Source organism: Thamnophis sirtalis, unplaced genomic scaffold (genome assembly GCF_051295495.1).
Source record: "Thamnophis sirtalis isolate CommonGarterSnake01/CBP01778 unplaced genomic scaffold, rThaSir2_p1.2 scaffold_2, whole genome shotgun sequence".
In the NCBI taxonomy this organism is placed as follows: domain Eukaryota; kingdom Metazoa; phylum Chordata; class Lepidosauria; order Squamata; family Natricidae; genus Thamnophis; species Thamnophis sirtalis.
In genome coordinates, this window is record NW_028261382.1 from 54,114,583 (window position 1) to 54,133,584 (window position 19,002).

General features: G+C 49.6%; 1 protein-coding gene across 1 annotated transcript; it reads left to right on the top strand.

Moving 5' to 3' along the window:
- The first annotated feature begins 953 nt into the window (after positions 1-953).
- LOC106554199 (uncharacterized) lies at positions 954-15,829 on the top strand. Its single transcript, XM_087703482.1, is given in 6 exon segments — positions 954-1,249; positions 1,251-1,878; positions 10,256-10,455; positions 11,682-11,769; positions 11,772-11,805; positions 13,690-15,829. Coding segments are annotated over 6 exon segments (3,309 nt in total). The 5' UTR covers positions 954-1,030.
- The last annotated feature ends 3,173 nt before the right edge of the window (positions 15,830-19,002 follow it).

Sequence of the window (19,002 nt, forward strand, 5' to 3'; positions counted from 1 at the left end):
CATCCCTTCCGCCTGTTGTAACACCACCTAATTTTCCCTTTCTTTTCTCCCTCCCCTCCCTTCTCTACTTTCTTCCTTCTTCCTTTCCTTCCCCTTCCTTCTTCCCTTCCTCTCCCTTACTCCTACCCTTCCTCTTCCCCTTCTACCCTCTCTCCTTCTCTTTCTCTCCCTTCCACCCTCCTCTCCTTTCCCTTTCCTTTTTTCCTCCCTTCTCTACTTCCTTCCTCCTCTCCTTCCCTTCCTTCTTCCCTTCCCTCTCTCTTACTCCTACCCTTCCTCTTCCCCTTCTACCTTCTCTCCTTTTCTTCCTCTCCCTTCCACCCTCCTCTCGCCTTTCCTTTTCCCTCCCTTCTCTCCTTCGTCCTCTCCTTCCCCTTCCTTCTTCCCTTCCATCTCCCTTCCTCCTACCCTTCCTCTTCCCCTTCTACCCTCTCTCCTTCTCTTTCTCTCCCTCCCTCCTCTCCTTTTCCCTTTCCCTTTTCCCTCCCTTCTCTACTTCCTTCCTTCCTCCTCTCCTTCCCCTTCCTTCTTCCCTTCCATCTCCCTTACTCCTACTCTTCCTCTTCCCCTTCTACCCTCTCTCCTTCTCTTTCTCTCCCTTCCACCCTCCTCGGCTTCCCTCTTCCTTCCTTCCCTCCTCTTCCTCTCCTTCTCCCCTCCTCTCCCCCTTTCTTTTTCTGTTCTTGTCTCTTTCAAACCTCACTTTATGTTGTCTTGGGATAGTATTCCCGCAAAGTCTTTTTTTGGAGGGTGGGAGGCTTGGTCTACCTCTGCACTGCGCCTGTAGTTTGGGAGGGTCTGTCTGGGTGGAAGGAAGCCCCCCCCACCAGCCCTGGGGCTCCCGAGGAGAGGAGGGATGGTTGCACAGAGACGCCGCCTGGGGAGGAAAGGCGAGGCAAGGCGGCGCTCGGTGCCGCCTCCTCCTCTTCTTCTTCTTCCTCCTCCTCCTCGCTCCTCGGAGGGGCGGCTCCGGGCTGCATATAAGCGGGCCCCACTGGCCGCCTGCCGCAGTGCCCTCTCCGACGGCGCGATGCTAAGCTACGGCGCTGAGGTGCTATTCGGCGGCGGCGGCGGCGGCCCTATGGTTTATCGCAAGGATGCCGGGGGCGGCTTGCGCTCAGCCGGCCCGGCGGGGCTCTCGCGCTCCGGGGTCGGCTCCTTGTCCTCCAGCGGCTTCCACTCTCAGGGCTGGTCCCGCTCCTGGGGCTCAGCTTCCCGGCGCCAGCTGGGCTCGTCCACCGAGAGCCTGGGAGTCGCTGAACGGCGAGTTGCGCGGGGGGCGCAACGAGAAGGAGGTGCTGCAGTCGCTCAACGACCGCTTCGCCGGCTACATCGACAAGGTGCGCGCCTTGGAGGAGCAAAACCGGCAGCTGGAGGGCGAGGCGGCTGCGCTGCGCCAGCAGCAAGCCGGCCGCTCGGCGCTGGGCGAGCTGTACGAGCGCGAGATCCGGGAGATGCGCGGAGTGCTGGTGAGGGCCAGCAACGAGAAGGGGCAGCTGCGGCTGGAGCAAGAGCGGCTGGAGGAGGAAGTGGGGGCGCTGCGCCAGCGGCTGGAGGACGAGGCCCGGCTGCGCGAGGAGAACGAGGCGGCCGCCCGCGCCCTGGCTAAATTCACCGAGCAAGCCCAAATGACCAAAGGCGACCTGGAGAAGAAGCTGGCATCCCTGCGCGAGGAGAGCGTCTTCCTACGCCGCAGCCACGGCGACGAGGTGGCCGAGCTGCTGCGCCAGATCCAAGGCGGCGGGCCGGCCGCCGTCTTCGAGCTGCGCGAGTTGCCCGCCGTCCAGTCCGACGTCACCTCGGCGCTCAAGGAGATCCGCGCTCAGCTGGAGGGACACGCCTTCAAGAGCTCGCTGCAGTCCGAGGAGTTTTTCCGAGGTGAGTCGTGGGGGGGGGGGGGCACTGGAAGAAAGGAGAGGGGTGGGTGGGGACAACCTGGGGTGGGGAGGGGCGCCAGGCTCTCTACTAGGGATGAGTCAAATACTCCCTGAAGCGCCGGAAGGCAGGAATGGTTTTTAAGAAGAGAGAGAACAATCGTTTGCCTGAAGTGATACAGCAATAACCCTTTGACTTATATGCCGCTTTACAGTGCTTTAAGCGGTTTACAGAGTCGGCCTCTTGCCCTCAACAATCTGGGTCCTCATTTGACCCACCTCGGAAGGACGGAAGGCTGAGTCAACCTTTAGCCGGTCAGGATCGAACTGTCGGCAGAATTAAGTATACGGTTGCCTGCTTGAGTAGGGGGGCTGGACTAGAAGACCTCCAAGATCCCTTCCCACTCTGTTAATTCTGCCCCCGCTCGTGTTTAAGGGGGAGGGAAGGCTGAGTCGCTTAGGAGTTGGGCGGCTTATATATTCAATATAAATCATAGCATCATTAGTTGATATCGATAGAAGCCAGAGACCCGAGGCAGAATGCGGGGCTTGGGGGCGGGAGGGGGGGGGCCCTCCGCAATCCAGATTTGGGGGAGGGGGGGCAGAACAATTGCGCGGAAAGAGCAGGGCACAGGGCAAGTGCCAGGGTCTGGGTTAAATATCAACCCCCTTAATTCCCCCCCCGTGAGGTTGAATGGGTGCTTATAGAGGGGAGGAGGGAAATGAGGGGTGCGTCATTCAAGACCCCCCCATCCTTTCCCTTTGCCTTCCCCGTAACTTTTAAGAGAGAGGGGGGGGGAGAGAGAGAAGACTATAAAACGGAGTTGTTGTAGGACGCTCCAAGTCGCAACTCTTAAAACGGACGCAAGCGGAAGGGCGAACCTACCTAACGTCTGAACGTCGGGAAATGATTTCGATGACTCGACTGAATCGATCCAACGGGCCAAGACACGGGCCAGAAATTGCTGTGCAAAGCTGAACTCTCCCCCCCCCCCCACTCCTACGGAGTGACCTTGCGGGAAAGTGTTGGACGCGGCGGGGGTGGGGGAGTTGCGCTCTGAAAACGGGGTCAAATTGTTCCGAGAGAGACAGTTCAGACGACTCCGAATGAAAGCTTTGTAATGAAGAGGCTCAAAGGAAACACGCTTCCCCAGTCAGTTTCATTCACTCTCCTCCACATTTTTATACATTTCTTTCTTGGGTGTGGGTGTGTGGGTGGGTGTAACACCCCCCCCCCCAGCCTTGTACATTTTAGTGAGGGATGGAGGCGTTAAACTCCCCTCAAACTTGGGGGAAGAGAGACGGCTCATCATCTCAGACTGGGGGGGGGGGCGAGAAAAGGCAAAGGCGGATGAGTGAGGGGTGACCGCCAGGGGTCCCGCACCCTTGACTGACCCCAAGTTGGCAGGGGGCTTTCTCTCCGAGAGACAAAAGCCAGCCTCTCTTAATGGGGTGTCCTGTCTCCCCACTGCGGAAGAGAGGGAGCGTCGCCCCCTCACCCCTTTCCCCGGACTGCAGGGGTTGGTTGCGAAGAGCAGGGGGGGAAAGCAGCGAGGAGGCGGGGACCAGAGAAAAATGAAAGTAAAGAAAAATCGCAACCAGCAACCCATAGGATCTGCGCAGAGGTGGGCGGGGGGGGGGGGAGAATAGGGTTCTGCTGTGTTTTGGGGCTGGGAGGGGAAGGAAAAAATTGGTTGCGTCCCTGCTGGTCCCCGTCCCACCCACCCCGGCCCTGGTGCAGGGGTGGAGGGGGGGGGACACATAGGCAAGTGTGTGTGTATGTGGGGGGGGGGGTCCCTTTGGATTTTGCTCATGCACGGGGGGGGGGGATGTGCGCCAACCGGTGATGCCGCAGTTTTAGGCTGGCAGCGGCCGGCAACTGGAGGCCAAACTCCCTCCTGCAGTTTTTTCGTTTGGGGGGGGGCGTGTTGGGTGGGTGCAAGGAGGGGCCAGACTGGCGCAGCGTGACTTGCCTCCTTTGCCACCCGCCCTCCCCATCTTTGCAGACACCCCACCCCCGCGTCTCCTTCCCCTTCCTATATTCGGCCAGGCGCCAGCTAGGATGGAGACGTGGGAAGGGGGCGGGGAGGGGTGATTTAAAGCGGAAAGGGGGGGTGGGGGTGGGGGAAGAGGAAGAATGATGTGGGGAGGGGGGGCGGGGAGGTTGATGCGGCTACCGGCAGAAAAGGCGACTCTTTCCCGCCCCCCCATCAGCGAGGTTGCTTGCCAACTTCCCCCAAATTTGTTGGGAATCATCTCCCCCCCCCCCCAATCGCTGGAGGACGAATGGGAGCCCTTTTTGAAGAAGGGGGGAGGTGCGGCCAGACTTGGGACCCCCCTTCCCAACTGCCGGGCTGTCTTTCGACCCGCATTGCAATGTCCCCCCTCCCCCTTTTTAAAAAAAACTGGGGCGACCCCTCGAAGAACGAAATCTGCAACCGGTCAGCTTAATATCCTACCCAACTTCCATAACTTATTGCCCTGTTAGCTCCCACGCCCCCCCCATGCCCACGCCCCCCTCCACGCCCTCGAGCCTTAGGGCTGCTAATCCGCATTTAATATCTTCTCTTGACTCCCCCCCCGGGGGGGGAGCAAACTTGCGCGGGGGAGGCGCGCCTGGGAGAGAGAGAAACCCCCGATGCGCTCAAGGCGAAGGCGCTGTCCGAGGTGCTGACTCCATGGCACGTAACGGCTGGGGCTTCCATCCCGAGAAACTCCAAGATCCATCAGCCGCAGACAGGGATCCGAGACCTAAATTCTGATTGGGTGACAAGAGTTCCCGGGGGGCTTGCTTGCAGATGTTTCATTACTAGGTAACATCTGTAAGATGTCTGCAAACATAAAAACCCAAGCTCAGAGAGGGCATCGAGGAGCCCACAGTTAATCTCCTCCTCCTCCTCCAGCTCACTCCCTTCTAATGTTGTTGATGTTACCTAGTAGGGTAATGAAACGTCTGCAAGAAAACCATCAAGTTTAGAGAACATCAAGGACTCCTCCAGTCCTTTTCCCCTCCTCCTCCTCCTCCTCCTCCTCCATAAACCCCACTCCCTTCTAGCACTGATAATGTTACCTAGTAGGGTAATGAAACGCTTGCAAGAAATCCACCAAGTTCAGAGAACATCAAGGACTCCTCCAGTCCTTTCCTCCTCCTCCTCCTCCTCCTCCTCCTCCTCCTCTTCCTCCTCCATAAACCCCACTCCCTTCTAGCACTGATAATGTTACCTAGTAGGGTAATGAAACGCTTGCAAGAAAACCACCAAGTTTAGAGAACATCAAGGACTCCTCCAGTCCTTTCCCCTTCCTCCTCCTCCTCCTCCTCCAGCTCACTGCCTTCTAATATTGATGATGTTACCTAATAGGGTAATGAAATGTCTGCAAGAAAACCACCAAGTTTAGAGAACATCAAGGACTCCTCCAGTCCTTCCCCACCTCCTCCTCCATACACCCCACTCCCTTCTAGCACTGATAATGTTACCTAGTAGGGTAATGAAATGTCTGCAAGAAAACCACCAAGTTCAGAGAACATCAAGGACTCCTCCAGTCCTTTCCCCTTCCTCCTCCTCCCCTTCCACAAACCCCACTCCCTTCTAACACTGATGATGTTACCTAGTTTGACAGTGATCTACAAGAACCCCCCCCCCCCAAACTCAGAGGACCCCAAGGACTCCATATTTCAACCCTGAGCTACACACGCCATCTTCTATTCCATATTGGATGGGACTGGATTCATTCGTGGCATTAAACCTCATCACACAACATGAAACTGCGACCCTTTTAACCTCATTTGATTGCCTACGGCAACATGAGTTGAGTTCACGCATGGGGCAAGCTGTAAAAATATAGGTTTGAGTTTATCCTGGCTGAATTCACAGAGAACCCCCCCCCCCAAAACCCAAATCAAACAAATTATAGTATGACCTATAACTATACCGTAGGCCCTCAATAAGTCTTCGTTTTCAGTGCTGTTGAAGCTTTGGTTATTAAACAAACTGTTAAGTGGAGGGTTATACCCATATAAAAATATTCCCATTTTATTTTCCTGCTGCCAATATAGTAGTCATTTACCCTATTTTTTCCTCCGGGTTTTTTTCCCCTTGTAATCTTCCATCATAATTCTGTTTCAAACAACCAGCCATGTCTCCATCGGCTGCTAAAAATACAACGCCAGCATCTGGAATGATCTGCAAACTCTTGATGCAAGCGGTTTTTTTTTTTTTTAGCGCCGCCTATCCACTGGGTTTTTTGCAAACTCACTTAAACAGACAGTAAGATGATGAGCAGAAGACAGGGCTGGATTTTTTTTTTTTTAAAAAAAGCAACGTTCTTGTTGCAGTTTGCAGTGAAGCATCTTCTGCCATCCTGGTGTTTGGAGAGCATCTGTCAGCCAGGTAGAAATAGGAAATGAATTTAGTTCTCGGGAGACGAGTTTTCCTGCAGTCTATTTTCAGTTAACCGAAACCGCAGTGGGAATTGTGCTTGCGTAACACCCTTGCGTGGCTCAGTGTGAAGCCGGCTTTGCACCACAACGGTGTATAAAGATGCCCGTCAAACTCTAGAAACAACCAGCCTGGTCTACGCAGAATCTTGCTACGTCACGGGTTCCTTTCTGGATTAAAACTCTTCCTTGTTGTAAAATCTCTGGGTTTGCTGAGTCAGACTGCAAAGTGTGTTCCCGCCGGCAGAATCCAGCTAGGGAGAATCCGCCTCCAGCTTCCTGGAAATATATATATATTGGGTTTCTGTCATGATGGACTCTTGTGACGAGCCGAAGGACAGATGATGGAAGCAGTTAGCTTCCTCCATAATTGGGGCTTACCAGGGGTTGTAAAAAATCTAATAGATACCTTTCACCCTGGCTTCGCTGATAACGGATAAGAGCCTGTGGCCTAATGGCTGAGATTTCTGCCTAGTATGTAATATAGCCCAGGTTCAAATCCCAGTAAGGGTATGGCTAGCTGATGAGAGCTAAATAGCTTGAAATAGATCTATACTAGTCTCCCTTTATTTATTTATCAGCACAAATTAAAAAAAACCACAAATATAACAAAGGCAACAGTAAAAATATTGGGTTTCTGTCGTGATGGACTCTTGTGACGAGCCGAAGGACAGATGATGGAAGCAGTTAGCTTCCTCCCATAATTTGGGGCTTACCAGGGGTTGTAAAAAATCATATATATTAAGTATAAGTATATATATATATATATATATATATATATATATAATATATATATATATATATATATATATATATATATATATATATATATATATATATATATATATATATATACACATACTTAAAGTCACAACCCCTGGTATGCCCGAATCCCAGTAAGGATATGGCTAGCTGATGAGAGCTAAATAGCTTGAAATAGATCTATACTAGTCTTCCTTTATTTATTTATCAGCACAAATAAAAACATATATATATGTGTGTGTGTGTGTGTGTGTGTGTGTGTGTGTGTATATATTCCCATGAAGCCCCCCCACACCCCGTGTCATATTAGTAAGAATATATTTTAGATTGCTAAGCAGATGCTGCTGCATTCCGGAAAATTGCTCTGTTGCTAGACAACGTAATTAATACTGAATCTACTCTATTGAACTCTAAGGGGTGTCCAGCCTTGGCAACTTTTCAGACTAGACTAGACGAGTTGGAAGGGACCTTGGAGGTCTTCTAGTCCAACCCCCTGCTCAGGCAGGAAACCCTACACCACTTCAGGCAAATGGTGATCCGACATCTTCTTAAAGATGTTGGAGCATTCACAACTCCTGGAGGCAAGTTGTTCCACTGATTAATTGTTTTAACTATCAGGAAGTTTCTCCTTAGTTCTAAGTTGCTTCTCTCCTTGATTAGTTCCCACCCATTGCTTCTTGTCCTGCCCTCAGGTGCTTTGGAGAATAGCTTGACTCCCTCTTCTTTGGGGCAACCCCTGAGATATTGGAACACTGCTATCCTGTCTCCCCTGGTCCTTCTTTTCATTAAATTAGAAGTATCCAGTTCCTGCAATAGGTGGACTGGTGGACTTCAATTCCCAGAATCCCCTAGCCATCACATCCTCGGAATTGCAGTCCACCAGTTTTAAAGCTGCCAAGAAAAATCTAAGGATTTTTCTCTCCTTTGGAAATGAAGCAATAAAGGCAAATCCTTTGCTACTGCAGTCTTTTTATTATCCACTTTATTATCCCATCTCCCCACCCCTCTCGTCTGCTCATTTAAGCGGAGAGAAATTCTTCAACGCTAATTGGCAAAAAAAAAAAAAAAGTGAATTAGTTAGATATTCCTCGACTTACGACCACAGTTGAGCCCAAAATCTCAGTGGCTAAGGGAAACGTTCTGCCCCATTTTACGACCTTTCTTGCCACGGTTGTTAACTGAATCACTGCACCGGTGAAGTTAAGTCACACGATGAAGTGAATCTGGCTTCCCCAGGGGACAAAGGGGGATCTCACGTGACCTTGAGACACAGCAGCGGTCGTAAACATGAAGCAGTGGCCGAGCGTCTGTGAGTTTTGATCGTGTGTTATTCTGTTAACATCATGAGAAGCCATTCTTAATAAACCCAGGTTTTCCCATGTTAATCGGCGATTCCTTGGCCTTCAGAAGTTGTGGGAGAGCCAATATGGGAGGTTTTTAAGACGAGATTGGGCAACCCTCGGTCTAAAATGGTGTTGAGTTTTCTGCTTGAGAAGGGGTTGGACTAGAAGACCTCCAAGGTCCATTCCAACTGTTATTCTATTCTGTTCTCCTTCCTTCTTTCCTTATTCTATTCTTCCTTTTTTCCTTATTCTTCTATTCTATTCTCCTTCCTTCTTTCCTTATTCTATTCTCCTTCCTTCTTTCCTTATTCTATTCTCCTTCCTTCTTTCTATTCTTTCCTTCTTTCCTTAATCTATTCTATTCTCTTTCCTTCTTTCTATTCTTTCCCTCTTTCCTTAATCTATTCTATTCTCCTTCTTTCCTTATTCTATTCTTCTTCCTTCTTTCCTTATTCTATTCTATTCTTCTTTCTTTAATCTATTCTATTCTTTCCTTCTTTCCTTAATCTATTCTATTCTCTTTCCTTCTTTCCTTCTTCTAGTCTATTCTATTCGCCTTCCTTTTTCCTTATTGTTCAATTCTATTCTATTTTATTCTATTATCCCTCCTTCTTTCCTTATTCTTCTATTCTATTATCCTTACTTCTTTCTATTCTCTTTTCTTCTTTCCTTATTCTATTCTCCTTCCTTCTTTCCTTATTCTATTATATTGTTCCTTCTTTCTATTCTTTCCTTCTTTCCTTATTCTAGTCTATTCTATTCTTCTTCCTTCTTTCCTTATTCTATTCTTCTTTCTATTCTCTTTCCTTCTTTCCTTATTCTATTCTATTCTCTTTCCTTCTTTCCTTATTCTAGTCTATTCTATTCTCCTTCCTTTTTCTTCTATTCTATTCTCCTTTCTTCTTTCCTTATTCTATTCCATTCTCCTTCCTTCTTTCCTTATTCTTCTATTCTATTCCATTCTCCTTCCTTCTTTCCTTATTCTTCTATTCTATTCTATTCTCCTTCCTTCTTTCTATTCTCTTTCCTTCTTTCCTTATTCTATTCTACTCTATTCTCCTTCCTTTTTCCTTATTCTTCTATTCTATTCTATTTTATTCTATTCTCCTTCCTTCTTTCCTTATTCTTCTATTCTATTCTATTCTCCTTACTTCTTTCTATTCTTTCCTTCTTTCCTTATTCTATTCTATTCTGTTCTAGACCCTTCCAACTCTGTCATCCAGTTATCCTTATGTTGCCCAACCATTGTATCTTGTAAAGTAGAACTTCAATACCCAAACTAAGCTTCAATACCCACATTATAAAAAAAGATGTTGAGACTCTAGAAAGAGTGCAGAGAAGAGCAACCAAGATGCTGCATATTTCTTCAGATCAAGGAGGAGAAGGAAGGAACGGTTGCAGGAACTGGGCATGGCTGATCTAGTGAAGAGAAGGACCAGCGGAGACATGATAGCAGTCTTCCAATATTTGAGGGGGCTGCCACAGAGAGGAGGGGTTCAAGCTGTTTTCCAAGGCGCCCAAAGGCCAGACAAGGAATAATGGATGGAAACTGAACAAGGAGAGATTCAACCTGGAAATGAGGAGGAATTTTCTGACAGTGAGAACCATCAACCCATGGAACAGAACTTGTGGGAGCTTCATCACTGGAGGCTTTCAAGAAGAGACTGGTCTGCCATCTGCCAGAAATGGTGTAGGGTCTGCTTGGGCGGGGGGGCGGGGGGGATGAACTAGATGATCTACAAGGTCCCTTCCAACTCTCTTAATCTATATCTGGTGCCAACTCACATGCCCCAGAACCTTAATGGCTCTTCCCTCTTTCCCCCCCGACTCCCATTCTGCAGTGAGGCTGGACAAGCTCTCTGAAGTCGCCAGGGTGAACACGGATGCCATCCGCAATGCCCAGGACGAGCTGTCGGAATATCGCAGGCAGCTCCAGTCCAAAACAACAGAGCTGGAAACTCTCCGCGGGATGAAGGAATCCTTGGAGAGGCAGAGGCTGGACATTGAGGATCGCCACCATTTGGATGTCCAATCTTATCAGGTAAGACGCGGCCAAGATTTGTGGACCAAAGGTGCTTTTTTATTTTCCAGGAGCAACGGGACTTTTTCGTTTTTTCTTTGAAGAGGTTTTGCTTCTACTCCAAGAAGCTTCTTCAGCTCTGACCAGATGGTGGTTGGAATGGAAGATTTATATTCCTTGCAGGCAGCTGGTCATTTGCATCGTTTTTAGAGAGTCATTGAGGCCACTTGGAGGATTTATACTCCTTGCAGGCAGCTGGTCATTTGCTTCCTTTTTAGAGAGTCATTGAGGCCACTTGGAGGATTTAATATTCCTTGCAGGCAGCTGGTCATTTGCATCTTTTTTAGAGTCGTTGAGGCCACAGGTTTACCTGTGTCTTCAGGGTCGGAGAGATGTGCAAATTGAACAGCCCTCTTTCAACAGAGGTGGAGGGATAGGACCTCATCTATCTTCAGTCTACAACGGTCCTTTCAGCAGTTCCAAAAAGGCTCCACAGACATTTGCACCACTCAGGTGACCCTGAGGATACAGATAAAACCTCCAAGCGGCCTCAACGACCCTCTCAAAGGATGCAAATGACCAGCTTGTCTGCAAGGAGTATAAATCCTTCCATTCTCCACCATCCGGTCAGAGCTGAAGAAGCTTCTTGGATGGGAAGCATCTTTCTGGACAATTCACTTTTTTCCCCACAATGCCAATTCAAAACTCAGCTTTTTTTCTTTTTAAACAACAAGGAGTAGAAAGAGCAAAAGTCTACATCTTCATTAAGGTCCATCCCTAGCTATTAACTTGCTCTGTTTCCGTTGCTACAGATTTAACCTAGCAATAGCAGTAGACTTATATACCGCTTCATAGGGCTTTCAGCCCTCTCTAAGCGGTTTACAGAGAGTCAGCATATTGCCCCCAACAATCTGGGTCCTCATTTTACCCACCTCGGAAGGATGGAAGGCTGAGTCAACCCTGAGCCGGTGAGATTTGAACCGCTGAACTGCTGATCTAGCAGTAGCCTGCAGTGCTGCATTTAACCACTGCGCCACCTCAACCTTGGTCCGTTTCCGCCTTATTCGTTTGGTCTCTTTTCCATTAGTTTCCAAAACACTTTATTAAAAAAAAAATGCCGTTTGCGACGGGAATTGTTCCTCCCCGAACTTTGGTGAAGTTTGAGGCCCGCCTGCGGGTTCCCTGGCCTCGCCTTCTTCCATTTTAGTGCACAAGTTGTTCAGGGAAGGTTTGTGTCTTTTCCCTAGGATACGATTGGACAGCTGGACAACGAGCTCAGGAATACAAAGTGGGAGATGGCAGCCCAGCTGAGAGAATACCAAGACCTCCTGAACGTCAAATGGCTCTGGATATCGAGATTGCTGCCTACAGGTACTTGGGGCCTTGAGCCCAGAAAGATTCAAATTCGGAGAGCATTAAAAAGCCTCCCCCTACAGTACAGGCAGATGGAACTGGCATTAAGAGTAAGGGGGTTGCGTGAGGATAAACAGGAGAACTTGAAACAGATTCTTTCAGAAGCCTTTGACTGTCTGGTGGGAAGACCGGGGTCTAACTTTGACTGGCAGATCGATAAAATTTATCGCGTTAATACTTGGGTGGCAAAACAGAAGCAACTCTCCCGAGACATAGTTATATATTTCACTACAAGAGAGCTCAGAAACATGATATTACAAGAGTCTTATAACACTAGGCTCCAAATTGGGGGCCAGGATTTCACTGTTTTGAAAAAAAAGCCTCTCCCTTTGTGTCCTCCTCCTCATATTTCTTCCCACCCTGCTTTTGAAAGTCTTGTATTTTTAGAATAGCAGAGTCGGAAGGGACCTCGGAGGTCTTCTAATCCAACCCCCTGCCTAGGCAGGAAACCCTACACCGTTTCAGACAAATGGCTATCCAACATCTTCTTAAAGACTTCCAGTGTTGGGGCATTCACAACATCTGGAGGCAACTTCTGTTCCACTGATTAATTGTCCTAACTGTGAGGAAATTTCTCCTGAGTTCTAAGTTGCTTCTCTCCTTGATTAGTTTCCACCCATTGCTTCTTGTTCTGCCCTCAGGTGCTTTGGAGAATAGTTTGACTCCCTCTTCTTTGGGGCAGCTCCTGAGATATTGGAAGACTGCTATCATGTCTCCCCTAGTCCTTCTTTTCATTAATTGTTCTGACAACAGTTTTAAAATATAGACATTTGTCTGGAATGGTATCGGGTGTCCTGCTTGAGCAGGGGGTTGGACTAGATGACCGCCAAGGTCCCCTTCCAACTCTGTCATTGTATGGTTCTGTAAAGGTCTCCTGTTTGAGGAGGGGGCTGGACTAGATGACCCCCCAAGCTCCCAGCCCTGTGATATTATCAGCAGGAGATCCTGTACCGTATCAGATAAGTGGCTGTCCAGACTTTTCTTAAAAACCTCCAGGGATGGAGCACCCACAGCCTCTGGTGGCAAGCTGTTCCACTGGTTAATTGTCCTCCCTGTTAGGAGTTTCTCTCCTTAATTCCAGGTTGATTCTCTCTTTGTTTAATTTCCATCCATTGTGTCTTATCCTGCCTTCTGGTGCTTTGGAAAATAAGTCGCCTCTTTGAGGCAGCCCCTCAAATATTGGAGCACTGCTATCCTGTCGCCCCCAGTCCTTTTTTTCCTCTAGAGTGGTCAAATCCGAATCCTGCAATTGTTCCTTCATATGTTTCGGTCTGCAGGCCTTTAATCATCTTAGTTGCTCTTCAATGCACTTTTTCCAAAGTCACCATCTCCTTTTTCTGTAAGGTAGCGACCAAAACTGGATGCAGTATTCCAGATGGGGACTTACTAAGGGTTTTATAAAGCAGTACTAATACTTCAGGGGCGCGGTGGCGCAGTGGCTAAGAGGCTGAGCTTGTCGATCAGAAAGATCGGCAGTTCGGCGGTTCGAATCCCTAGCGCCGTGGAACAGAGTGAGCTCCCGTTATTTGTCCCAGCTTCTGCAGTTCGGAAGCAGGTAAAAAATGCAAGTAGAAAAATAGGTACCACCTTTGGTGGGAAAGTAACAGCATTCCGTGTGCTTTTGGCGTTGAGTCATGCCGGCCACATGACCATGGAGACGTCCTTGGATGGCGCTGGCTCTTCGGCTTTGAAACGGAGATGAGCACTGCCCCCTAGAGTCGGGAACGACTAGCACACATGTGCAACGGGAAGCTTTACCTTTATTAATACTTCACATAATTTTGATTCAATGCCTTGAGCAACAGATTTGATTCTCCACTCTCTCTCTTTTTTTGGAAACAGGAAGCTGCTGGAAGGAGAGGAATGCCACTTCGGCGGCGGGATGGGGATTTTCTCCTTCCCCGAAATCGCCCCCAAGGGCCCGAGCATCCCCGTTCACCTCAAAGTCAAGAGCGAGGAGAAAATTAAAGTGGTGGAGAGATCGGAAAAGGAGACGGTCATTGTGGAAGAAGTGGTGGAGAAGGAAGAGGAAGCAGAAGAGGAGGAAGAGGAGGAGGAGGAAGCAAAAGAGGAAAAAGAAGAGGAGGAGGAAGAGGAGGAGGAAGAAGAAGCAGAAGAGGAAAAAGAAGGAGAAGAGGAAAGCCAGGAGGGAAAGGAAGACGGTGAAGGAGAAGAAAGAGAAGAAGCTGGAACAGGGAAAGGATCTCCATCTACAGAGAAGACCCCATCATCGGAAAAGGAGCCCACCTTGAAGGAAGAGGAAGCCAAATCTCCTGAGGAGGTTAAATCTCCCGCAAAGGATGAAGCCAAGTCGCCAGCCAAAGTCGGGTCTCCAACCAAGGAAGAAAGTCAACCTCCGGCCAAGGTGGTGTCCCCAACCAAAGAATTTTTGAAGATCCCGGGAGTGAAGCCAGTGGAGGAGGCAACTTCTCCCATCAAAGAAGAGAGCAAATCTCCAGCAAAACCTGCCTCTCCTGCCAAGGATGAAAGCCAGACTCCAGAAAAGCTGAAATCTCCAATGAAGGAGGCGGAAAGACCTCCAGCGGTGAAGGCCCCGGAGAAGGTGGCTTCCCCAACCAAGGAAGACCTCAAATCTCCAGCGAAGGAGGCAGAGAAACCTCCTGCGGTGAAGGTCCCGGAGAAGGTGGCTTCCCCAACCAAGGAAGACCTCAAATCTCCAGCGAAGGAGGCAGAGAAGCCTCCAGCGGTGAAGGTCCCGGAGAAGGTGGCTTCCCCAACCAAAGAGGACCTCAAGGCACCAGAAAAACCAAAATCTCCAGCAAAGGAGGCCGAGAAACCTCCAGCGGTGAAGGTCCCGGAGAAGGTCGCTTCCCCGACGAAAGAAGACCTCAAGCCTCCAGCGAAGGAGGCCGAGAAACCTCCAGCGGTGAAGGTCCCGGAGAAGGTCGCTTCCCCGACGAAAGAAGACCTCAAACCTCCAGCGAAGGAGGCCGCGAAACCTCCAGCGGTGAAGGTCCCGGAGAAGGTCGCTTCCCCGACGAAAGAAGACCTGAAACCTCCAGAAAAGCTCAAGCTTCCCCCAAAAGAGGAAGCTAAATCTCCGGACAAGGCCAAGACGCCCGTCAAGGAGAAGGTGAAATCTCCGGAGAAGGCCAAGACGCCCATCAAGGAGAAGCCGAAATCTCCAGAAAAGGACACCGCGCCCCAAAAGGGACCAGCTAAGCCGGCAACAAAGGAGAAGGCGCCCGAGAAAGAAGCGGGAGTACCCGCCCAGCCGTTGGCGGAGAAGAAAGCGAGCAAGAAAGAGGAGGAGGCGGCCAAGCCAGAGACCCCAACCAAGGAAAAGACCGAAGACCAAGGGGACAAGAAGCAAAGCCCCAAGGCCAAGTCACCTACCCTTGATGGGAAAAAGACACCTGCTGCTCCCAAGGCTGAAGACAGCAAGGGGGTGGAGGAGGCCACCAAGCCACCATCCAAACCAGAAACGGGGAAAGAGGTGGAGAAAGGAACCAAGGATCCCGGGCCCAAATCTCCCGCCGAGGAAGCCAAAGCCAAGAGGCCCAAGCCCAAGGCGAAGAAGGAAGCCGAGAAGGTCAAGGCCGAAGAGAAGAAGGAAGAACCCAAGAAGGAGAAAGCTGAGAAGGAAGAGGAGAAGCCCAAAGAAGACGTCAAGAAGACCTTGAGCCCCAAAGAGCCCCCGCGGGTCTCAAAGACACCCCAAAGCCAACCAAGACGGAGAAAGCTGAGAAGTCCTCCGGGATGGACCCCAAAGACAGCAAACCGGCTGAAAAAGAAGGAGAGAAGGCCAAGAAATGACCAGAAGACGTTGGGAGGTGCTTCAGGGGCACCTGAGGACTTTGGAAGACCACCGATCTCAGGACGCTCTCTCCTCAAGGCTAGGTTTGGGGTGGGACTACCCCCCATGCCGTCCCCACCGAGGAGTCTGGGAATGCATGTTTGCAACACGGCGATCCGAAGAGGAGAAACACGGCCCAGCGAAGCCACAATCGATCTGAGATAACTCAGTACAAGAAACCAAACCAACTAACCAAACCCACCGCAAGCTGGTTCCAATATGTGACTGACAGCTTCTGTAGCCGAATGTGATATATGCAGAATTTCCATTTAAGCACTTGGTTTATTTAAGGGGGAGGGAGGGAAAAACCACCACCCCGGGGCAATATTTGGACTGCCCTTCTCATATAAGTGCATTTATTTCCCCAAAGCAAAGGAATGATGATGATGATGATGATATAAATAATAATAATAATAATAATACACGCAATAAATCGCAGAATGTCGGAACGCAGTAAGAGCTGGAATTCTGCTACGCAGGGATGCCCCAGGCAAGGAAAAAATAATAATCTCCCAAAAAATGATGTGTTAAAGATGCCTTTTTTGCTCGATGTGCATTGCTTGGGGAGGGGGGCATGAATATGGAAAGCAGGCCTTAATCCAGCTCTTACGTTGTCTCAGGAGGAAGGGGGGTGTCCCCTCCACTCAGCCCCATTGCCGTCTCAAAGGGGCCTTTCCCACGTGTTAGCTTTGCCCCCGAGTTCAGAGAATTTGAGGCAGGGGGTCGTTTGAACCCCCTGGCCCAAATTCTCCGGGGTTTTTGGGGTGGCAGGGCAACGATCTCCCCCCCCCCTGCCCCCACAAATCCTCATTAGGAGGGGCGGTGGAGGGGAAACAACAGTTGTTGTAGTTTTGTAGTTCTCGAAACCGAGCGACCCGGCGTGCGGGGTGCATGTTCACAGACACCCATCCACGCGCACACACCCTCACGCCAAAAAGTGCATTACACCCTTTCAAACCGTTCACCTCCTGTTGCTTTCTGTGCAATAAGCCGCCAATTAAAAAAGAAAACAATATGCTTACAATAAATGGACTCTGTTTTTTGTGTGTGGCGGGAGTAGACAAGAATGTTTAGTCCGGCGGTCACCAACGGTTGGACCGCGAGAAAATTGTGGGGCTCCGCAGAAACTTATTTGCGTTTTTATATTGCACTAAATCAGGGCCCTCAAACTACGCCCCTGGGACGGATATGTGCAATGAACGCTTGTGTGCTGCAGAGAGTCCCCCCCCTTCGGGGTCTTTCTGTGCGGATCGGAGGGGGGCAGAAATTCCGACTTGGGGTCTGCTTTGGCCTCCTGGTGGGGGGCTTTGGGCGAAGGCTGGAGGGGAAGCACCGCTGGTGGGGAAGAGCCGAGGGCCTCGTTCCAGTGGGACCGCATCACGGCCTGGAACTGGCTGACCATCTCAGGCCGCTGAGCCTCCAGGCGCCGGCACCTGACCTTGCACTCCCGCAGGTCTTCCCTCTGCTTGGAAAAACCATGCTCCTAGTCCTCAATGAGGTAGTTCTGCTGAGCCTCCTTCTCGGTCAGATCCAATTTGAACGGAGCTCTTTGCCAACTCCCTTCTCCTGGGGGCTGCTTCGCTCCAGCAACTGCTCCCTGTTGGGGCCTAAGGAGCCCGGGCGGGCAGGCAAGGAGGGCTGGAGGGGAGGGGTCAGTAGAGGCCGACGAGGCACCCCTTGATGTGAGTGACATCGAATTGGCCACACCCCACCCAGTCACATGACCACCGAGACACACCCACCCAGCCGGTCATTAGGCAGATCATATTAGTGGTCCCTGAGGTCCGAAAGATTCACTGCAGTTGATGAGTTAATAGCCCGGTTTGTTAAGGGAATCTGCCTTCCCCACTGACTTTGTCAGAAGGTTGCAAAAGGGGAAATCACGCGACCTTGGACACGGCAACAGTCGTTAAGTATGAACCAGCGGCCAAGCCCCTGAATTTCGGAACATACAATCATGAGGATGCTTCGATGGTTGTTGAAGTGTGAAAAACTGCCCTGTCACTTTTTTTCCGTGCCGTGGTAACTTTGAACGGGCCCCCAAATGACCTGTTGTAAGGTTGAGAGTGACCTGCACTGATGATGTTACCTAGTGGGGTGATGAAACGCCTGCAAGAAAATCACCACGCTCAGAGATCACCACGCTCAGGAGGACCCCCCCCCCCATTCAACCCTGATCTACATATCCTCCTTTATTGGTTCAATATCTATCTATATACCTATCTATCGCTCTACCTACCTATCTATTATCTCTCTCTATCTACCTACCTACCTCTCTCTCTATTATCTCTCTCTATCTATTATCTCTCTCTATCTCCCTCCCTCCCTCCCTCCCTCCTACCTACCTACATCTACCTACCTCTCTATTATCTCTCTATCTCTCTCTCTCTACCTACCTGAGGGGCCAAGGTGGCACAGTGGTTAAATGAAGCACTGCAGGCTGACTGCTAGATCAGCAGTTCAGCGGTTCAAATCTCACCGGCTCAGGGTTGACTCAGCCTTCCATCCTTCCGAGGTGGTAAAATGAGGACCCGGATTGTTGTTGGGGGCAATATGCTGACTCTGTAAACCGCTTAGAGAGGCCTGAAAGGCCTATGAAGCGGTATATAAGTCCACTGTTATTATTGCTACCTCTATTATCTCTCTCTATCTACCTACCTCTCTATATATTATGTATGTATGTATGTATGTATGTATGTATGTATGTATGTATGTATGTATGCATGCATGCATGCATGCATCTATCTATCTATCTATCTATCTATCTATCTATCTATCTATCTATCTATCTATCTATCTCTATCTACCTAGCCCTCTATTATCTATCTCTCTATCTCTATCTACCTACCTCTCTCTCTATTATCTATCTATCATCTATCTATCTATCTATCTATCTATCTATCTATCTATCTATCTATCTATCTATCTATCTATCATCTATCTATCTATCTATCTATCTATCTATCTATCTATCTATCTATCTATATTTACCTCTCTATTATCTATCTATCTGTCTGTCTGTCTGCCTGCCTGCCTGCCTGCCTCTCTCTCTCTCTATCTATCCATCTATCTACCTACCTACCTCTCTCTCTACTATCCATCCATCCATCCATCCATCCATCCATCCATCCATCTAAACACATTTGTGTGTGTGAGTGTGTGTGTGTTCCAGCATTACTCTGGAACGCCTGGAGCAATTTCAATCAAACGTACACAGATGACTTACTCCCTGGAAACAAATACTGTGTGTGGGGGGGTAAGATACCCCAAAATCCCTCCGGTAAGGTGGCAAATCCAACATTAGAAATTACGTTTGGCCTGGATATCCCCCCCCCAAA